Source organism: Podarcis bocagei (genome assembly GCF_964188305.1).
Source record: "Podarcis bocagei genome assembly, chromosome: 7".
NCBI classification, from domain to species: domain Eukaryota; kingdom Metazoa; phylum Chordata; class Lepidosauria; order Squamata; family Lacertidae; genus Podarcis; species Podarcis bocagei.
Window position 1 is genome coordinate 13001786 of NC_138132.1, and position 18499 is coordinate 13020284.

Sequence of the window (18499 nt, forward strand, 5' to 3'; positions counted from 1 at the left end):
CTCACCCCCTCCATTGTGATTACCAACATCTGGGAGTCTCATTCTCCTTAGAAGAAAAACAGCCCCAGTAAAAGATCGTCCCTTAAATCTGCAAGCTTCTCTGGACAGAGGCCTGCAACCCCACCCCCTGCTCTTAAGTGTAACCAACTTATGTTAAAGAACAAGTGGACCAATTCTTTACCCCAAAGACAAGTGCATTTAATGGGACTGAGGAAATCTAGATCGTGAGTCACTGTGCATTTTATAAATGTACAATAAAGGAAATTCTGGAGAGACATTTGTCCTCCTTTCAAAAAAGTTCATGGTGTCAGGGAAACTGTCTTGGCTTCCAGAAACCTAATCCAGTTTCAGTGCTGTAACCTGAAGGGACTCGTTTCCCCACATCCAGGGTTGAGAAATTGAGGCTGGAGCAGATTAGGAGGGACGTGTCCTTGGAGTTCTTGGAAGGGGGAAGAAATTTAACTGGTTTTCAACACTGTGCTTTACATTATCTTATAGCATGATTAGAATTCTAGCAATTTGTGACACTGTCCTGAACATGTTGTTCCTGGGTACTGTCAAAGAGCTTCTTGCAATCTTCTATAAATTTCCCCAACTTTCTGCATCAGTTCCTTGCTTGACCCAGAACGCCTTCCTGGTTCTTCAGCTTTCTAGAATGATGAAGACACTCCTGATCTCCTGCCTCCTCTTGACCCTTCTGAATCCAGGTGAGCAGAACTACAACTGCTGTGCTGTTCATCATGTTTCCAGGAAGGAATTAAGCGGGGGGTCAGCCATTAAAGCAGGAGAAGAAAGTAACAATGAGTTGTGGTTCCATTGAAAGGGAGAGGAATAAAACACAAGGCCAAACTACAAGGGATCCTCCATGATAGATTTTTCTTCTTCCCAATATTCAATTTTTATTTAACCAAATGCATACAGAGAGGTGTGGTATTCCCAAGTACATTGGGGGAGCAAGAGAGGCAGTAGCTCACTCTTTGATAAACCAGAATACTAGCTTATATCTAAAGCAAATAGTAAGGTTCTTGCATTTGTAAAAACTCATGATAGGAGACAATGTATATGATAGGAGACGATCTCATATTTTGGAGTGGAATTATCCTACCCAAATTCAATGTTTTAATTTGCTGGTGTTACACTCCACCCCAATCTCTGAGTGGAGTCAGGTTTTAGGGGTACCAGATGCACTTATCAGAGCCTTTACTATGTTTGCTGGAGCTGATGCGAGTTGTAGTACAACAACTTCAGGAGGGTTAAAGGTTTCCCAACACCTTCTCTACTGGTTCTCTCCCTCAGCCTGCAGGAGCCACCATGGACAATCATACTCTGGTCTATACAAGGCCCACCCCCATTCACAGAGTTTAAGAACTACAGAGGGAATATATATAGAAAGCATTACATAGATGAACAGTGGCCCGTCTAGTCCAGCATCTTGTTCTTGCCATGGGTCCTATGGGAAGCCCGAAAGCAGGACCTGAGTGCAACAGCTCCCTTTCCAGAAACTAGTATTCAGATGAATAGTGCCTCCAATGTTGGAGAAAGAATATATCAATTGAGGATGGTAACCATTAATTTATCTATTCCGCTTTTGAAGCTATCCAAGTTGGTGGCCTTTGCTGCCTCTCGTAAGATGGGGTTTGTAGCAGAAAGTGTTGTATTTCTGTACCTTGACACAGACCTATTCCCCCTACATAGTTGCTAAGGATTTGTAAACCCATTACTCCCTGTCTGCAGTGGCATCTCTGATATGTGAGTCTTGTTGGAACATTGTTGGAACAGATTGCCGCAGCGAGACTGAGGAGTGTGATGAGTCCAGTGACCAGTCCTGCATGTCTGTTGTTGGAGTTGGCAAAATGCGTAAGTGAGAACTTTCAACCTTTTTGACCACTAAAACGTAAACCCCCTGACTCACTTTCTAAGGCCATATCTTAGCCACAAGCCACGGAACATGACTTTTCATAAAGAGTTGTTCTAAGTTCTGCATTGCCTGTAGGAGCAGGGAAGAAATTCAAGACAGTTCGTATTTAAAGGTGCGTTTACTCAATTGGCAGAGCAAAACAAAGCCATCTTTCAGAATCTGCACTTCTCCCATTTTTGCAATTCAGTTGTCCAGCCATGTAATCAGTAGACAAATGCACATACTAGGGTAAAATGTGCATATAAGAACCTACAACAAAATCAAGCAACAGCCACATAATTGATATGAAAACAACAAGCCAAACAATATCCCAACTCAAGTGTCCGTCCAGCAGCCTCAGCTTTTGTAGTTGGAGTCAGTCTGTCGGTTCCCATCTCCCAGGCCAAGTGAAAAATGACCTGCAAGGCAGAGAGCTAGTCTGCCAGGATTCACAGCCAAGATGGTCAACAAACTTCCTGCCCACCCCACCACCCCCACGGGAGAAACCATGACTGCTTAAATCAGTATGACCCTGCAGATAGGGCCTAAGAGTGAAAATAACATTCAGACTAAATGTTGATTGGGGGGGGGGGAGTTGGAAACTGATATGAAAATGTGGAGAAATGAACTTAAAATAAGAAACCAAGAGAAACTGATACTGACATATTGCCCCTTCCTAATTGCCTGCGGTACATGCTCCCTTTATGAGCTCCACCATCGACTCTCATTGGTCCAGTTACGTGGGCAGCAACAAAACTTATTTCATTGATGAATTGCTTCCCACGAAGCCTTCTGAACTGATCCCATTCAGTAAGGAGAAGGGTGGTAGAAACCTCTGGAGGGCCAAATGTTCTCCATTCCTGACTCACATTCAACAATTAGATAAAACTGGAGATCTCTCTTTCCGCTCCAAGCAGGGCCTGCTCAACACAATTGGATACCTGAGGAAAACCATGAAATGTTCCCCACCCCGCAGACCGGGAAGAAAAGATGACTGAAGATTAGGCCTGGGTGATTTATTGACATGTCGCCGCAGGACCAGTATGAGGGGCGGACCATGATGAAAGCTTCACTCAGCAGTAAATCGGTGGGGGAAACCTCGCCGATCCTGAGTCCTTCTGCCTCCAGCACCCAGCACGCTGAGGAAAAACTAAACAAGCTGCAGCCGGGAGCTGGAGGCAGAGGGACTCATGAGGGGTGGCAGTTTCATCAACGATATATCACTGAGTGAAATCATCATCATGGTCTGTCCCTCATACCGTTAAGGGGAGAAACAAGCTGCATGACAAGGCTTATAAAACTTGTTCATCCCTCCTTCCCTCCTTAAACTGCTTGGGTTAAGAGCACACCGCTGCCCTCACCTCAGCCAAACAGTTTTGCAGAAACCCCAGCCCACCACTGGCTCACACTGCTCCCCCTCCCCAGCTGCAAGAGCCATGACCCCGCTCCTGCTTGCACACGAGTAGGAGAGGTATCCCAGCTGTTCACCTGGTGTACTATGGGCTCCATCACCCTTTCCCATTGAAGGGGGCATGGCTGTCCACTGCTCAGTGTAGAAGCTTGAAGGAGCCCCCATCTTACACGAGCCAGTGGTGAGGTGCATGCTCTGGGTGGAGGTCATCTTGGCTGTCGTCTTGGCTGCCACCTGGCTGCCTTTTTCACCACAGTTGGAAAGACGGAGGCCACCCTCCCAGTCAAAGACAGCCAGGCAGCGCAGGCAGCCATGCTCTGCAAGCGAAGATATAGTGAGGCGAAGATTGAGTGAGTTTGAATCCTGTGCCTTGTGGATTTCACTTGGGAGGGTGGGCTGCATCTTTCCTCCTGAAGAGAATGACCACCCCTTGAGAAAAGAGGCTGTGTGCCTCCATGGACACCAGCGAAGGTGGAGGGAGCCTCAGAAAGGAGCTCCGAGGTACCTGCCACGAATGACAGGGGCATTGGGTGGCTCAAATGGGGGAGAGGAACTGATGAAGAGGTGGCAGATCTTGCCTTCAAGGATCACACCACAGCTTCAAAGGCAGCAGCATCAGGCAATTCTTTACTTGGCGGTCAGATCTGCTGCCCCTGTGGATCCTGCCACATAAGGTGATAATCAAAGCTTTCCTTATGAGTGCGCCAGCCCTGTCTCCAGTCTAGTTATTTCCTTCCTATTCTTTTTTACTAGTTTACACGATCCCAATGGTTCTCAAGTCCTGCATCAAGACAGAGTTGTGTGATGCAAATTATTCCAGTGGCTCCATAATGGATTTAATTTACATCTACAGCAAGATGTCCTGCTGCAAGACAGATATGTGCAACAGCGGACCTCCCGAAAGTAAGTATCATCATCAGGAAAGATGGTTTCACAAAACTCAAGCAATGAGAGAAGTCAAAGAAAGACAAACAAGTTTTTGGCAGTATCCTGATGTCAGGGACCGGCTAGACAAGGAGGAGTGGTGGCAGCCAGTTGCTCCAGGAGGTGCCTGAGGGTGGCACTAGGAAAGAAGATTTCAAACCTGATTCAGACTGGTGGGACAGGGAGGAGCCACTGACAGAGGGAACCAGAAGGGAAGCATTGGAGCCATAGTATGGGGGTGGCGGGAAATAATACAACAAAACCCAAAATCCCAATAAGATTGCAGCATTCATTAGCAAAAATTACAAGGGAGCGTCACAGTTTTACCTTAGTCCTAGAAATACCCCTCCCATAATGTTACTCACAGTTCCTCTCCTGTAGCAGCTTCTGGTATTTACATCCTATGCTTTCCTCCAAAACGCTTGAGCTCTCACTCACCATTTTAGCCTCAAAATATCCAGTAAAATAGGTTATGCTGAGAGATGGTTCCGGCCCCAGGCCACTCAGCAAGTGTCATGGCTACAGTGGAATTTGAACCCTGGTCTCCTAGATTCTAGTCCAACCCTCTAACCACTACACCTCACTGGCTCATTGGTTTCCCAGTGCTCTAGCCCCCAAACCTACACCAACCAACTTTCTTTGATGCATTTGCATTTGTAGAGATATTTTTAGTGGGACAGGCCCCTGTCCTTCTTGTGTGAGAGGGAACTGATTTCTTTTAGGTTTGCATCCAGAGAATTAATATCTTCAGGTAAAAGCAAATGCTAATAAAGATCTATTAGATGCAATGGGCTCCTGTGCCACTTAATTACTAAGCTATAGAGGAACAGTATCTACACAAAGGGGAAATAAAAAAATTCCTTCCAGTAGCACCTTAAAGACCAACTAAGTTAGTTCTTGGTATGAGCTTTCGTGTGCATGCACACTTCTTCAGATACACTGAAACAGAAGTTGCCAGATCCTTCTATATAGTGAGAAGGTGGGGAGGGGTGTTACTCAGAAGGGTGGTGGGAATGGGAGATAGGCAGATAGCTGAGAGAGCCTGTTGACGACTCTTAACGACTGTAATAGGTCTTACAGGAAAAGGCAAGGGGTGAGAAGGTGAGAAATGGTATAGTCATGTATAGTGAGATAAGAATCCAATGTCTTTGTTCAGCCCAGGTCTTTCCATGGTTTTAAGTTTGGTAATGAGTTGTAATTCAGCAGCTTCTCTTTCCAGTCTATTTCTGAAATTCCTTTGTAGTAAAACAGCTACTTTGAGATCTTGTATAGAATGTCCTGGGAGATTGAAGTGTTCTCCTACTGGTTTCTCTGTTTTGTGATTCTTGATGTCAGATTTATGTCCGTTTATTCTTTGGCGTAAGGTTTGGCCTGTTTGTCCAATATAGAGAGCTGAAGGACACTGTTGGCATTTGATGGCATACACAATGTTAGACGATGAGCAATTAAATAGTCCCGAGATGGTATGTGTGATGTTGTTGGGGCCAGTAATGGGGTTGTCCGGGTGTATGTGGCAGCAAAGTTGGCATCTGGGTTTATTGCAGGCTCTGGTGCCAGTGTCTGTGTTAAGTCTGGTTGTAGTATTATTGTGGGTTAGGAGTTGTTTAAGATTGGGTGGCTGTCTGTAGGCAACGAAAGGTCTTCCTCCCAGAGCTTGAGAAATGGAACTGTCATTGTCCAGGAGAGGTTGTAGATCTCTGATGATGCGTTGTACTGTTTTAACTTGGGAGCTGTATGTGATGACTAGAGGTGTTCTGTTATTTTCTTTTTTGGGCCTGTCTTGCAGCAAGTTCTCTCTGGGTATCAGTCTGGCTCTGTTGATCTGTTGTCTAACTTCATCTTCTGGGTATTTTAGTTCTGAGAAGGTTTGCTGTAGATCTCTTAGGTGAGAGTCTCTGTCTGTAGAATTGGAACAGATGCGGCTGTAACGTAGTGCCTGGCTATATACAATGGACTGTTTGGTATGTTTGGGATGGTAGCTAGAGGCATGTAGATATGTTTGTCGGTCAGTTGGTTTGCGGTATAAGGTGGTGTCTATGCGCCCATCCTGTATTTTTATAGTAGTGTCCAAAAAATGTATTTCTTGCATAGATTGATTCATTGTAAGGTTGATTGTGGGGTGAAAATCATTAAATTTCTGGTGAAAGGTGTCCAGGGTCTGTTGACCATGTGTCCAGATGATAAAAATATCGTCAATGTATCGCAGGTACAAGAGAGGTTTGAGTGGGTAGGAGTTCAAGAAACGTTGTTCTAAATCTGCCATGAAGATGTTGGCATACTGTGGGGCCATGCGGGTGCCCATTGCTGTGCCGCTGATCTGACCCCTTCTCACCCCTTGCCTTTTCCTGTAAGACCTATTACAGTCGTTAAGAGTCGTCAACAGGCTCTCTCAGCTATCTGCCTATCTCCCATTCCCACCACCCTTCTGAGTAACACCCCTCCCCACCTTCTCACTATATAGAAGGATCTGGCAACTTCTGTTTCAGTGTATCTGAAGAAGTGTGCATGCACACGAAAGCTCATACCAAGAACTAACTTAGTTGGTCTTTAAGGTGCTACTGGAAGGAATATTTTTATTTTGACTATGGCAGACCAACACGGCTACCTATCTAATACACAAAGGGGAGAACAAGCAGGTGGCGCAAAAATGAGCATTCACACTTTACACTGCTGGTGCCCTTTGCGGGATCGTGCGTGGTGCTACAGTTCGCAGGGAGCTTACTGGCAAACAGGGGCTGGCTTGCCTCTCAGTGTTAATTTCTGGAGGTTCACACCCAGCCTCAGTAATCAAGTTTCTTGCTGGGAGGTGGAGCCAGCCCCATTTATAAATAGGGGCTGGAGCTGACAATAGCCAGGCATTTGGCTCTGGAGATTCACCCTCCCTACCCTCCCTTTGTTTAATGTTTCTTGTTTGCAGGTTAACTTTTTCTTCCTGTTTAGTAGGTGCTACTACGGTCTTTGACTGGTTGCTGTTGAAGGACTGGGAAGAAATTTTCTTGCATTGGCAGGTTTTGTCTTCCCCATAGCAACTTGTCACAATGGTTATGGCCTTGGGTGGAATTCTTTAGTCCTTTCTTCCCTGTAATGGGGTGGGGGGGGTGGCTCACCCCCCTGTGGTGGCGATTCCAGGTTCCCTCTTAAAGGGGTTATATATATGGGTCTCACTGGCCATACACTGAAAGGTTGTCCCCTGTGTGTGGGGATATGGGCTTGGCTGCCTGCTACACTTATGTCTCGCAGAGCACCCTCCTATCCCATTTACCCTGATGAGCCCCAGTTCCCCCCGGTTGGGGGGCCGGGAGGGATACACGCCCAAGACCTAAGCCAAGGTCTTCCTACATAAAATTGTGGCCTAATTTTAATTCCGTATAACGTTGTCAGAGATCCTGCTTTTTACATCTTACCTTTTCCTCCAAAGTGCTGGAGGTGGCGTGTCTGGCTCTCCTGCTCACCATTTTAGCCTCAAACACCCGTGTGAAATAAGTCAGGCTAAGGGGCAGTGTCTGGCCCTAGGTCACCCAGCAAGTGTCGTGGCTCAAGTACAGATTTGAACTCTAGTCTCCTCCCACCCTTGTTCTTGATGGAGATGTTCACTCACTCCTCCTTCCTTGGTGGGAGGAGGCACCATTTTGTGGTTCGCCTTACCATTCTCCCCACCCTGGTGTATGCTTTTATTGAAAGCACTATAGCAACACTAGGACAAAGAATTATGTGAGAGGTAGTTTAATAAGGGTGCAGAGAATTTATAGGAAAACCCCTATCCCCCTCACAGAGTGATGGATTAGCAATCAAACCCCACACAATAGCTCTTATTACCTACTATCTTTATTGAAATCATTATTATCTTTATGAAATCATTATTTTACCTAGAACTAAGCACATCTTTTTCCAGAAGAGATTTTTTAAAGGATAAAACTGCTGAGAGCTTTCTTTCTCTTTCTCTTTCTCGCTCTAAGAAAGAGGGCCAATTTGTAGAATTTTATCATCATTTGTGTGCATCTGTGGCTACCATTTTGTCTCTCAGAATGCCCCCACAATGCTGCTCAGTGCTAAGCCCAATTGCTTAAAGTGGTATCCCTGTGCTTGAAATGTATGCTGTGAATGTGGCCCCAGTCAGAAATCTCTTGCACCATGCCTTAATGTAGCCCTGGATGAATGGAGCATGGCTGAAGCACTCCGCTTGGAGAAGTGCTGGAAGGTGGTAGGCATCGCTCTTTGAAGGAGGAGAACAATTACTGCCCCTTACATACAGCAAGTTGTGGTTTGCATCTGCAAAAGAAATACATTGACCCCCATCTTGGGGTGGTGTGGTGATTGTTTTACAGTTCCTGAGCATGAGAAGAGGGAGGACAATGGGCTGAAGTGCCCGGCTTGCTTGGAATCCCACACAGACGCGTGCGAGTACATCAGTACCGTCAGATGTAGAAATGAGGAGGATCAATGCTTCGACTTTGGGGTTCATTTTACTTTCGGTGAGCCTTGTATGATGGAGTGCAGTTGGGGCCCATCTGTACTATGCATTTAAAGCAGTATCACACCACTTTGAGCAGCCATGGCTTCCTCTAAAAGATGCTAGGGTACTTAGTTTATTAAGGGTTCTGAAGTTTATTAGGAGACCCACGTTATGTACTGAGCTTAGATCCTAGAACAATAGGCAAGTAGGATCCTAGATGGCAGCACCCTGATTGGTCTGCAGGAGCCGCCCAATCTGGCTCCAGAAGGAAGTGAATCAGCAAGCTGATTGGCCTGCAGCAGCAGCCCAATCAGGCTCCAGGAGGGGAGCTGAATCAGCCAATCACGCAGGACCCATTGTGTAAATAATGTATATATAGCCACTCCCCGTTCATCATGAGCTGATATAAAGAGCATGAAATCAACACTCAACTCCAAGTATATTTCAGGTTTAACTGCTTTTATTGCTAATGTTAATATTTCTTGTAAACCCCTATCAGTTTTTACTGCAATCAAGCAATATATAGATTTTGTTAAATAAAAATACATCTTAAAATTTGTACTTTCATTTGGAAGAGGAGGAAGGATGGAAACCCACAGGCCCAAGATCCAAGGGCATCCTTCTAAGACTCTCTTTCTCTGGCCCTTTGGATCCTACTTAGCCACACCTCCTCTCCCTAGGCCACACCCCTCACAAGCCCCACTTCATACCCTACCTGTATGCTTTGGCCTGGCTGGATTGTTGCCCCTGAACTCTTGGTTACCTGGAGGAAGGACAAAGAGGGGGATTTGAATGTATGTGTAAAATAGCCTGCCGTGTAAAGGTGAATTTTACATATGTTTCCATTGGCATGTGCACCTCCCAGAAGGTCACCCAGAATCAAAAAAGGGTCTTGGTCTGAAAAAAAGTTGCCCACCCTTCTGTTTGAAGGAGAGGGTTTTGGATTCCAAAAGCATATGTGTGTTTTTTCCCCCCAACAGGGGGAGCTGACGTATTGGGCGCTCTCCGAGGCTGTGCAACAGCTTCTTTCTGTAACCGGACTGATTGGTTGTTTGAATTTCTTCTTGAAAGATTAAGTATTGCGGTCATTCATGCAAAGTGCACCAAAGCAATGGAGGATGATGCCAATGAGCTTGTAGCTGAGGGAAGGCAAACCTCCACAGCCCAGAAGAACCCGCCATTTATGGAAATTGGTGGCCTAATGGTTGAAGAGGGGAGGTCTCAGCCTGAGGACTCCCAGGCTTTCTTTCCAGAAGTCTAGAAGCTCCTCCTCAAAGACAGGCTGCATTTGACTTTCAGATGCAAATGAAGTCATTGAATCATGTCCAAAATAAATATATATGGCAAATAATGTGTGTTCTATCATTTATTCAAATGCATCATTTGTTGGGGAAAAAAATAATAGTGCTTGGAGATAGGAGATATATTTCAGGAGTGAAATCCCTAGCCAGATTTCCATGTCCAATTTTAATCAATAAAGTGTCAACTTTGGGCTCCCTTGTTGTCAGGGATGGTGCATCCCATTTTGCCACTTGAGGTGAAATGGGGAATGGCACAGCAGCCGTGCCGTGTAACTCACACGGAAGCATCCCTTCCCTAGGTTGTGTGGCAACAGCACAAACTGGCATGGTGGCAGCAAGTTCTGGTTAGATTTCATGAGATTTTGGCGAGAGCTTGCTGGAAAATGGTGCTGATGCCAGTGCCATTTTTCTGCCGCCCCTGGGGCAGGTGGACAGACTCCGATTCCCATAGAGCCCAACTAGGAATGCTGGAGAAATTGGCATTTTAATCAGGAACAACATAATTCACACCAGATCTCTGTTATGCTTTGAAATTCACACTTCCTCAAGTTTTTTGTTGCAGTTCACCAGCTAAACAATGTGAAAAATACTGCACACATTAGGGCAGCGGCAACACATCCTGTTTCACCTCTTGAAATCAGTTGCCAATATAAAAGGTCCCTGATGCCCATGTCTCCTTATTTCCAGGGCTTTTCCCAAGACTGACACTACGTGCAACTGATTTCTCCTCTGTCCTTTTCATGCCCCTCCTGGTTTTATTTTTTTTTTTGGGGGGGGGGGAGAAAGGGAAGAGCCTGTTGCAGCAGGATTGGAAGACACCTGTGACCAGGGGCACCAAATTGGGCTCCAGATTGTGGGTGCCCACCACACACACACACACACACCATGTCATGCCATCACATCATGCCATCACCTGCTGCCCTTCAAGTAGAGATATGTATTGATGCTAGGATGTATTTATTAGATTTTATCCTACCTTCCTTTGAGTACAGCAGCTTAAAAAGTCTTTATCCCTTTCTCCCCTTAATAATCACACAGATCATTGCTGTAAAAGGTAAAGATAACATTTACTCACTCAGAATACTTGTTGAAGAGTAACAGATACAGCAGCTTTGTCCAGGCCGTCTTAAAATGGAGATCTAGTTACAAAGACATACTTTGGTCCAGTTTATGATGGAGTCTGAGTTCCAAAGCCCAGACAAGCACATGTTTCTACATTGCTGGATGGATGATGATGATGAGAGAGCAAAGAGGGACAGGAAATACATATGCCAACCCCCCAATGGAAGAAGGAACTGATGCATGAAGAGCCTTAGTTGTGGGAATTTATAGATTATGGCAAGGAGCACTTTGCCAGCACTCAGGAACAATGGGTTCAGACAGTGTCACAAATTGCTAGAATTCTAATCGCGCTATAGCATAATTTAAAGCACAGTGTTGAAAACAAATTAAATCTCTTCCCCCTCCCAAGTACTCCTAATCTAGACTCTATTATCTGAGAAATAGAAAGAGGGAGGGAGAGAGAGAGATTGCGGGTGCTTTTTAAAAAAAACAAACAAACAGCTGGAGACTCAAGGTTGGGAAACACTGGTCTAGAGGACCACAGCTTCTCATTCCTGCTCTTCACAATCTTGCTGGATTTTCATCATCCTGAAGAGGAGCAAAAAAAAAAAAAAAATCAAAAAACTTTTTTTGTTCTTGTTTATAATATTTTATTAAGTTTTCCAATTGAATAATTCAATAAAAACCACATTATAACATTCCAAATTACAATATAATAAAAAAGCCAAGTCTATTGCCAAATTATATATCTTTGTGTGACTTCACATGCTTTGAATTTTGCGGAGTGCTAATCATCTAATATCACATTGCATTTCTTAATTAGTCAATAATCCATTCCGATGTTGATCCTTCACTTCATTTTCATTTATGTATGCAACCACTGGTCTATTCAAACTCTCCTCTTGGCCTCCATCTAGCTGTTAATGAGATGATTCCTCCACACTAAAACAATAACTCCATCAGGAATTCCTTTCATCTTTCCCTTAATGATCATTGCCAGAGACATAATCAAGATTTCACCAGTTCGTTTCATAATTAAGATAGTGTCCACTTACATTTTTCAAGCCATTGTATTTTAGTCACAATGAAAGTCTTTCCCCAGATCGATTCCTTATTAGTGGCTGATTAAATCAGCAAGTTATTTTAACTCCGATGGTTCAGGGCATGCCTGTTAATTAAGTGTGAATTTTTTATCTTAAAAAGCAGGTGTTTTCTGCTCTTGACACTGACTTTCGAGAGTTGCCACAACCCTGCGGTGTACACCCAGCGTCCCCTACCCCCTCTTCCTTCTGGATGGGCAGCAGATATCAGACGATCTGCAGGTGGAGTGCCCCCCTGACCCTTGGGGGGTTGGGAGGATAATTTCTCCCATATTATCCTCTAATACCAGCACAGAAGTTGGCACATCTGATCGTCATGGCAGACAAACAGGAAGTCAACAAAGAAAAGAAAACACACACACACACACACACTCACAACCTATTAAAACCATGCCTATGATTTTCATCATCCTGAAGAGGAGCAAAAACCCCATCAGACTTGGCCAGCTCATCAACATTTTTGCACCTATGAAACATTGGTAGAGTTAAAACCACACACACACACACACACACACACACACACACACACACACACAAACACTATTAAAACCATGCCAATGATTGCAATAAAAACATCATGGCACCATCCCTTAATTTAAAGTAGTCAGTTCCCAAAAGCCCATTGGAACCAGAAAGTCTTCACCTGCCATGGAACACGCAGTGCACTGCCACCGTACTTTCTGACCCAGGTACTGTTGGAACTGGGAATTAAAAGCCAGCTGGCTCAGCCCCAGCTGGAGCGTCTCCCCTCTCAGCTGCTGTGGAGATCCATCGACCTCTGCTCCTCTGACGTTCGTCAGTGACTCAAGCTGCAGTGCATACTTGAGCACACATTACTCAGTAGTGTAAACTGTGCAACAGAAGAGGCCTGAGGTGTAGATATAATACTAAGGCTACGTATTAGTTAGACATAAAACATGACAAAGAAAACATGTCTTCACTCCTTGCCGTCTTCTCGGAGAGAGACTGAAAAACAAAAGCAATACAGAGCAGAAGTTCCACTCATGCCAGCAATCTGTGCTGGAATGTAAACAGACATGTTGAAGGAAGGTGAGGACAGGTGACCCCACCTAGGCCCGAAGTCACCCCCCCCAAAGCAGGCTCAAAGCTTCTCAAAGCTTCTCAAAATCATTTTCTCAGCAGCTAAAAGGCATTAGCTCATTTGCTCTGCTGTAACAAAGGTAGCTGAATAGAACAATTTCTCAGGCCAATTGACCTCGCTAAAAGAACAGAACTGACTCTTATCTCATTCAGTTGCAACATGTTGGACATACTGAAACCCCTTGACTTCTCACCCCCTTTCCTGGGAAGAGTCCACAATAGTCCCAAAGATAGGAGCTTTCTGTTCATGCTCAGAGGAACTCATGGGCAGGACTCCTGGAGGAGGAGGAGAAAGGGGAGGGAACTAGAAGGGATATATATGCTCTGTGCAAATGACTGTGAACCTGTGCTTGTTTTGTGAGTTATCACACTTGCTCCTTCTACCAGTTCATGGATGGTAGAAATAAAGCTTTTTCTCTGAAACTATTCCTTGAGTGTCTGTTGACTCCCACTTCCCTTTCCCGGGTGCAATATTTTTCCCACCCGAGGGCAAAGCCTCATAAGGCTACAATGTGACATGTAACAATCCCACATATCTGCAGCAAAAGGTGGAATAGAATTCCAAATACGTACACCTTCCTGGGGTCATGTCTAGTTTTGTCAGATGAGCAGTTATCACCTGAGTTGTTGAACTAAATGACGGAGGGGGGGGGCTCCCTTCCAGCTCTATGATACGATGACTTCTGCATGTCAGATTCCAGATCAAGTCTCCAGCTACAGCGATGGATCATCCTGGTGGTGATCAACCCCCCCCCCACTACCCCTGAAAATTCCAAGTGTGTTCACTACTTCTTGCTGTTGTTATTGACTCTCTGCTTCTCACCTTAAAGTCTCAGGATGGATTGTGGGATTAAAGCATAAGATTCAGAACAGTTTTAAGCAATTTGCAATAAGATAAATAAGGTGGGTTCTAAAAATAGATAAAAAATTGATAAACGTTTTCATTCCTTTCTCATAACACTAGAATCCGTGGGCAGCCAATGAAACTGAATGTTGGAAGATTCGAGACAGATGGAAGAAAATGCTGCTTGAAATAGCACATGGTTAAACTCTGGAATTCGCTCACAGGAAGCAACTTGGATTTGCTTGACTGAGGATTAGAGAAAAAGGAATCATGGAGGATAAGGCTATCAATGGCTACTATCCCACTTGGCCATATCCTACCCCAGCTGTTGGAGATAGTATTCCTTTGAATATCAACTGCTGGGAATCACAAGGGGGGAGAGTGGTGTCACTATCCAGTCCTGCTTTTAGGCTTTGCACAGGCATCGCCCAGCTGTGAGTCGTGAAGGCCGCTTCCTGCAAGGCCTTTTCGACCTGGCCTACCCTAGGGGTCGGGGCCAGATTCACCAACTTTACTAAAGAGGCTCCTGGGGAGACCAGAGGGACATCGCTATGCCTGACCTCAAACCCTAAGTATGGGATTCTTCTGCCCCATCTTTTTGTGCCTGCCAAACAGCCGTGTCATGCTTCTGAAAATATTGTATTGTCTTGTTAATTATGCTGTTTTAATATGCTGTTGTAAATTTTGATTTCACTTGGAAATGGTTTTTTTTTTGGGGGGGAAATGTTTAAGATTTTTTTGTTTGTTGCCGTATTTTTCACTCCATAGGGCGCACCTGACCATAGGGCGCACCTAGTTTTTAGGAGGAGAAATAAAGCAATTTTTTTTATTCCCCCCCCCCAGGTCCAGGAGTGGTGGCAAGATTGCTCGCCGCCGCTCCCAGAGCTTGCGGGGCTGGGGGCGGGGAACCCCGAGCTTCCCCCAACCCCAGCCTCCAGAACAGGCAGCTATCTGCAAGCCTTCCGAGCGCAGCGGGAACTCCCGCCGTGCTCCGAAGCCTTGTGGATAGCTGCCTGAAGCCTGGAGAGCGAGAGGGGTCGGTGCGCACCGACCCCTCTCGCTCTCCAGGCTTGAGCGAAAGCCTGCATTCGCTCCATAGGACGCGCACACATTTCCCCTTCATTTTTGGAGGGGAAAAAGTGCGTCCTATAGAGCGAAAAATACGGTAACTTTGGTTGCGTTAAATATGTATTCTGTAGTTGACCTCCTTTGCAATGTTTTATTTTGAAATCTTTAAGATAATATTTTAGTTTTCTGTTAATTATATTGCTTTGACTGTAAACGCTATATTTGACTTTCTACAGTTTTTTTAAATTTTTTTGGGGATGTTTTAATATTCTGTAAACCGCTTTGAGATTTTTCTTTAAAACATAAAGCTGTATAGAAATGAAATAAATAAATAATCTGGTTGGCCATTGTGACAACAGGGTTCTGGAACAACAGGCCTGGTTTTTCTATTTATTTAATCATTTTTTCAATACAAATAGCAACCATAAAAAACACATACAACAAAAACCACAATAACACTAATAACACAATTTAACAATTCAGATTTGAGTACTGATATACCTATAACTACACCTTTTTAACAATATTTCCCCACCTCTCCTCCCCTACTTCCCACCACTTTCCGCCTTATCACTTAAGTATTCCTTCCAGATTTCTTCATATTTATCCATTATTAATTTCTGTCAATATGCAATTCATTTGCATGTAACTAGTCTGTCCATATTGTCAATCCATGTGCTCAATGGGATCTTTTTGTGGCCCTTCCCATTCATCAAAACAAGTTTTTTTGCTTCTAATATGCATTGTAATCTCTTTGTAATCTCCCACGTTTCCGGTATATAATTTAGAATTAAATTCAAATCCCCTAAATAACAATTTCTTTTTATTACTCTTGCTATATATATCCTCACCTCACACCAAAATAATCTTATCATCGGGCAGTTAATCATCATATGTACTAAGTTTGCATTTTTACTTCCACATCTCCAGCAGTTGTCTGCATTTGTTATTTTCTTCTCATAAAGTTTTGCTGGAGTCCAATGGACTCTGAATATTATTTTCTGCTGAATAAGTCTTAGTCTTAGATCCATAGAAGCTATTTCTGTTGATTTTATACTTGACTCCCATATATCATTTGTTATCTGTACCCTTAACTCTTCACTCCATTTTTGTCTATCATATTCTCAATCATACTTCTTTCTGTTGAGTAGGGTTTTATATAGTGCAAGTGTGTAGAGTTCTTTGTTTTTGTTGCAGAAATTAAATATTGTAGCAGCATGGGTGTTTCCGATGCTGTTATAGCGTCAGGGCCAAACTGCCTTTCCAGCATATGTATCAATTGGATGTATTGCCATTGTGTTTCACTGCAAAGTCTTATGTTCCACAAATTTGTCAATTAATTGATTCAATGTCAAAATGCCTTTTTTTCATCCAATTTTGCCAAATTATTACTTGATTTCCATTTTTTAATTTTGGGTTGGCCCATATTGTTAATTTCTCATGCTGATAGGGGTTGTCCTTATTATTTTTATTTATATTCATCCCAATTTTTATAGGTGCTTTAATAGTCTCCAGGATAATAGGATGTTTCATAAAATTGGAACTGAGTTTAGTCCACCCTACAAGAGGTTCAAAGAAACTATATTCAAGAGTAACCCAATTGGGATTCCTGCTAGCTCTCCAATCATTAGTCTTACTCAGCAGGTAGGCCTGGTGATATAGTTCCAGATTTGGGAGACCAAAGCCACCTTCCTTGGTTGGAAGTTGCATTTTATGTAGTGATATTTTTGGTGGCTTTGTACCCCATAGGCACGACGTCAGGGAACTGCCATCGGAAGGAATGGAGGTGGAAGGGCTCACACAGGTTGGGAGAGACTCAGCAGCTGAAGAGGGAACCAGTAGGGGGAGAGGAGCTGAGCTGAGGGAAAGTGAGCAGGAGGGATGGCTCCGAGACACTTCCAGCGAGGGCAGTGGGGAGGTTTCAGGACCTCCCGTAGGGACACCCACTCCTCGCCGGAAACTGTCACGCAGAGAGTCCAGAAGACGTGTTTCCGTTAAGGAGCTTTTATGTTGGAAGCGATTCCGAAAGCAACCACTGTCGGAATCTGCCAGCGACTGAGGGAGCCATGTTTAAGGGGCACCGTTACAGACAGAGGTTTGCAAACTTGATCAAACTCTGAGGGACTTGGATTTTACGCACAAGCAGCTCATTGTCCCATCACAGCATTCCGACAGTCTCTGTGAGCAGTTTGTGCAGGAGAAGGCATCATGAGCAACCCAGCCGGAACCGGAGTAGCAGGAGCTGGAGCGGGTCCAAGCCTGGAAGAAAGGTACCGGGCGTTAGAGATCCAGCTAGCGCTGCAGACGGCGAGGCTCGAGGAGAGGAGGGCTCAAGGTGCAGAGAAGGGGAAAACCGCCCCGCTCGCCAGAAAGTTGCCAGGATTGGTGCAGAAGGTGGGGGGCAGCCCAGTGTTTTTTGTGGACAAAAAAAACACGGACAAACCCAGGCTTGTAGTGGACTTCAGGGCCTTGAATGCAGTGTCAGAACCAGTGACTTTCCCGATGCCCAGAATTGATGACATTTTGACAAGGGTCAGGCAGGGAAAGATTTTTACTAAACTGGACCTGAGGGGGGCGTACAACCTGATACGAATAAGGAAGGGGGATGAATGGAAAACCACCATGTTCACCCCTTTGGGGGGGCATTTGAATATTTAGTTATGCCCTTCGGCCTACAAGCAGGATCCGCGTGCTTTCAATCGTTTATGAACCACGTCCTGGGGCCTTTGCTTTACAAGAATTGTGTGGCCTTCTTAGATGACGTGTTAGTATATTCAGAGACTGAGGAGCAGCATGTAAAAGACGTCAGGGAAGTGTTGGGCAGACTGCAAGCCAATCAGCTGTGGGTGAAACTAGAGAAGTGTCAGTTTCATGCCAAGGAGGTGGAATTCCTGGGGTACCGCTTGTCAGACAAGGGATTGGCTATGGATCCTGGCAAGTTCCAAGCGGTACTGGAATGGAAAACACCGAAAACAAGGAAGGATGTGCAAAGATTCCTTGGATTTGGAAACTTCTATCGGAAGTTCATCAGAAATTTTGCCCACTTGACGGCTCCCATTACGGACTGTCTCAGCAGTAAGAGGAAATTCGTTTGGACGGCGGAGGCGGAGCGAGCTTTTGAGGAACTGAAAAGGGCGTTTGCTTCGGAAGAACAGCTCTTGCATGTGGATTTACAAAAACCGATGCGAGTGGAGACGGACGCATCAGACCAGGCTGTGGGGGCGGTGCTTCTGCAGCCTGGGGGGAAGGAGAAGTCGGAGTGGAGACCGTGTGCCTTTTTTCGCGAAAGCTGAACAAATCTGAGAGGAACTACACGGTGTATGACCGAGAACTACTAG

The 18499-nt window shown here is 44.8% G+C and overlaps 1 protein-coding gene across 1 annotated transcript; it reads left to right on the plus strand.

Annotated features, from left to right (window-relative positions):
* Positions 1 to 612: 612 nt before the first annotated feature.
* LOC308590525 (phospholipase A2 inhibitor NAI-like) lies at positions 613 to 10017 on the plus strand. Its single transcript, XM_081200651.1, has 5 exons — positions 613 to 707; positions 1735 to 1857; positions 4062 to 4211; positions 8558 to 8704; positions 9666 to 10017. The coding sequence occupies exons 1-5, from the start codon at positions 656 to 658 to the stop codon at positions 9944 to 9946; spliced, it is 753 nt and encodes a 250-aa protein (XP_081056777.1). The 5' UTR covers positions 613 to 655; the 3' UTR covers positions 9947 to 10017.
* Positions 10018 to 18499: the final 8482 nt, after the last annotated feature.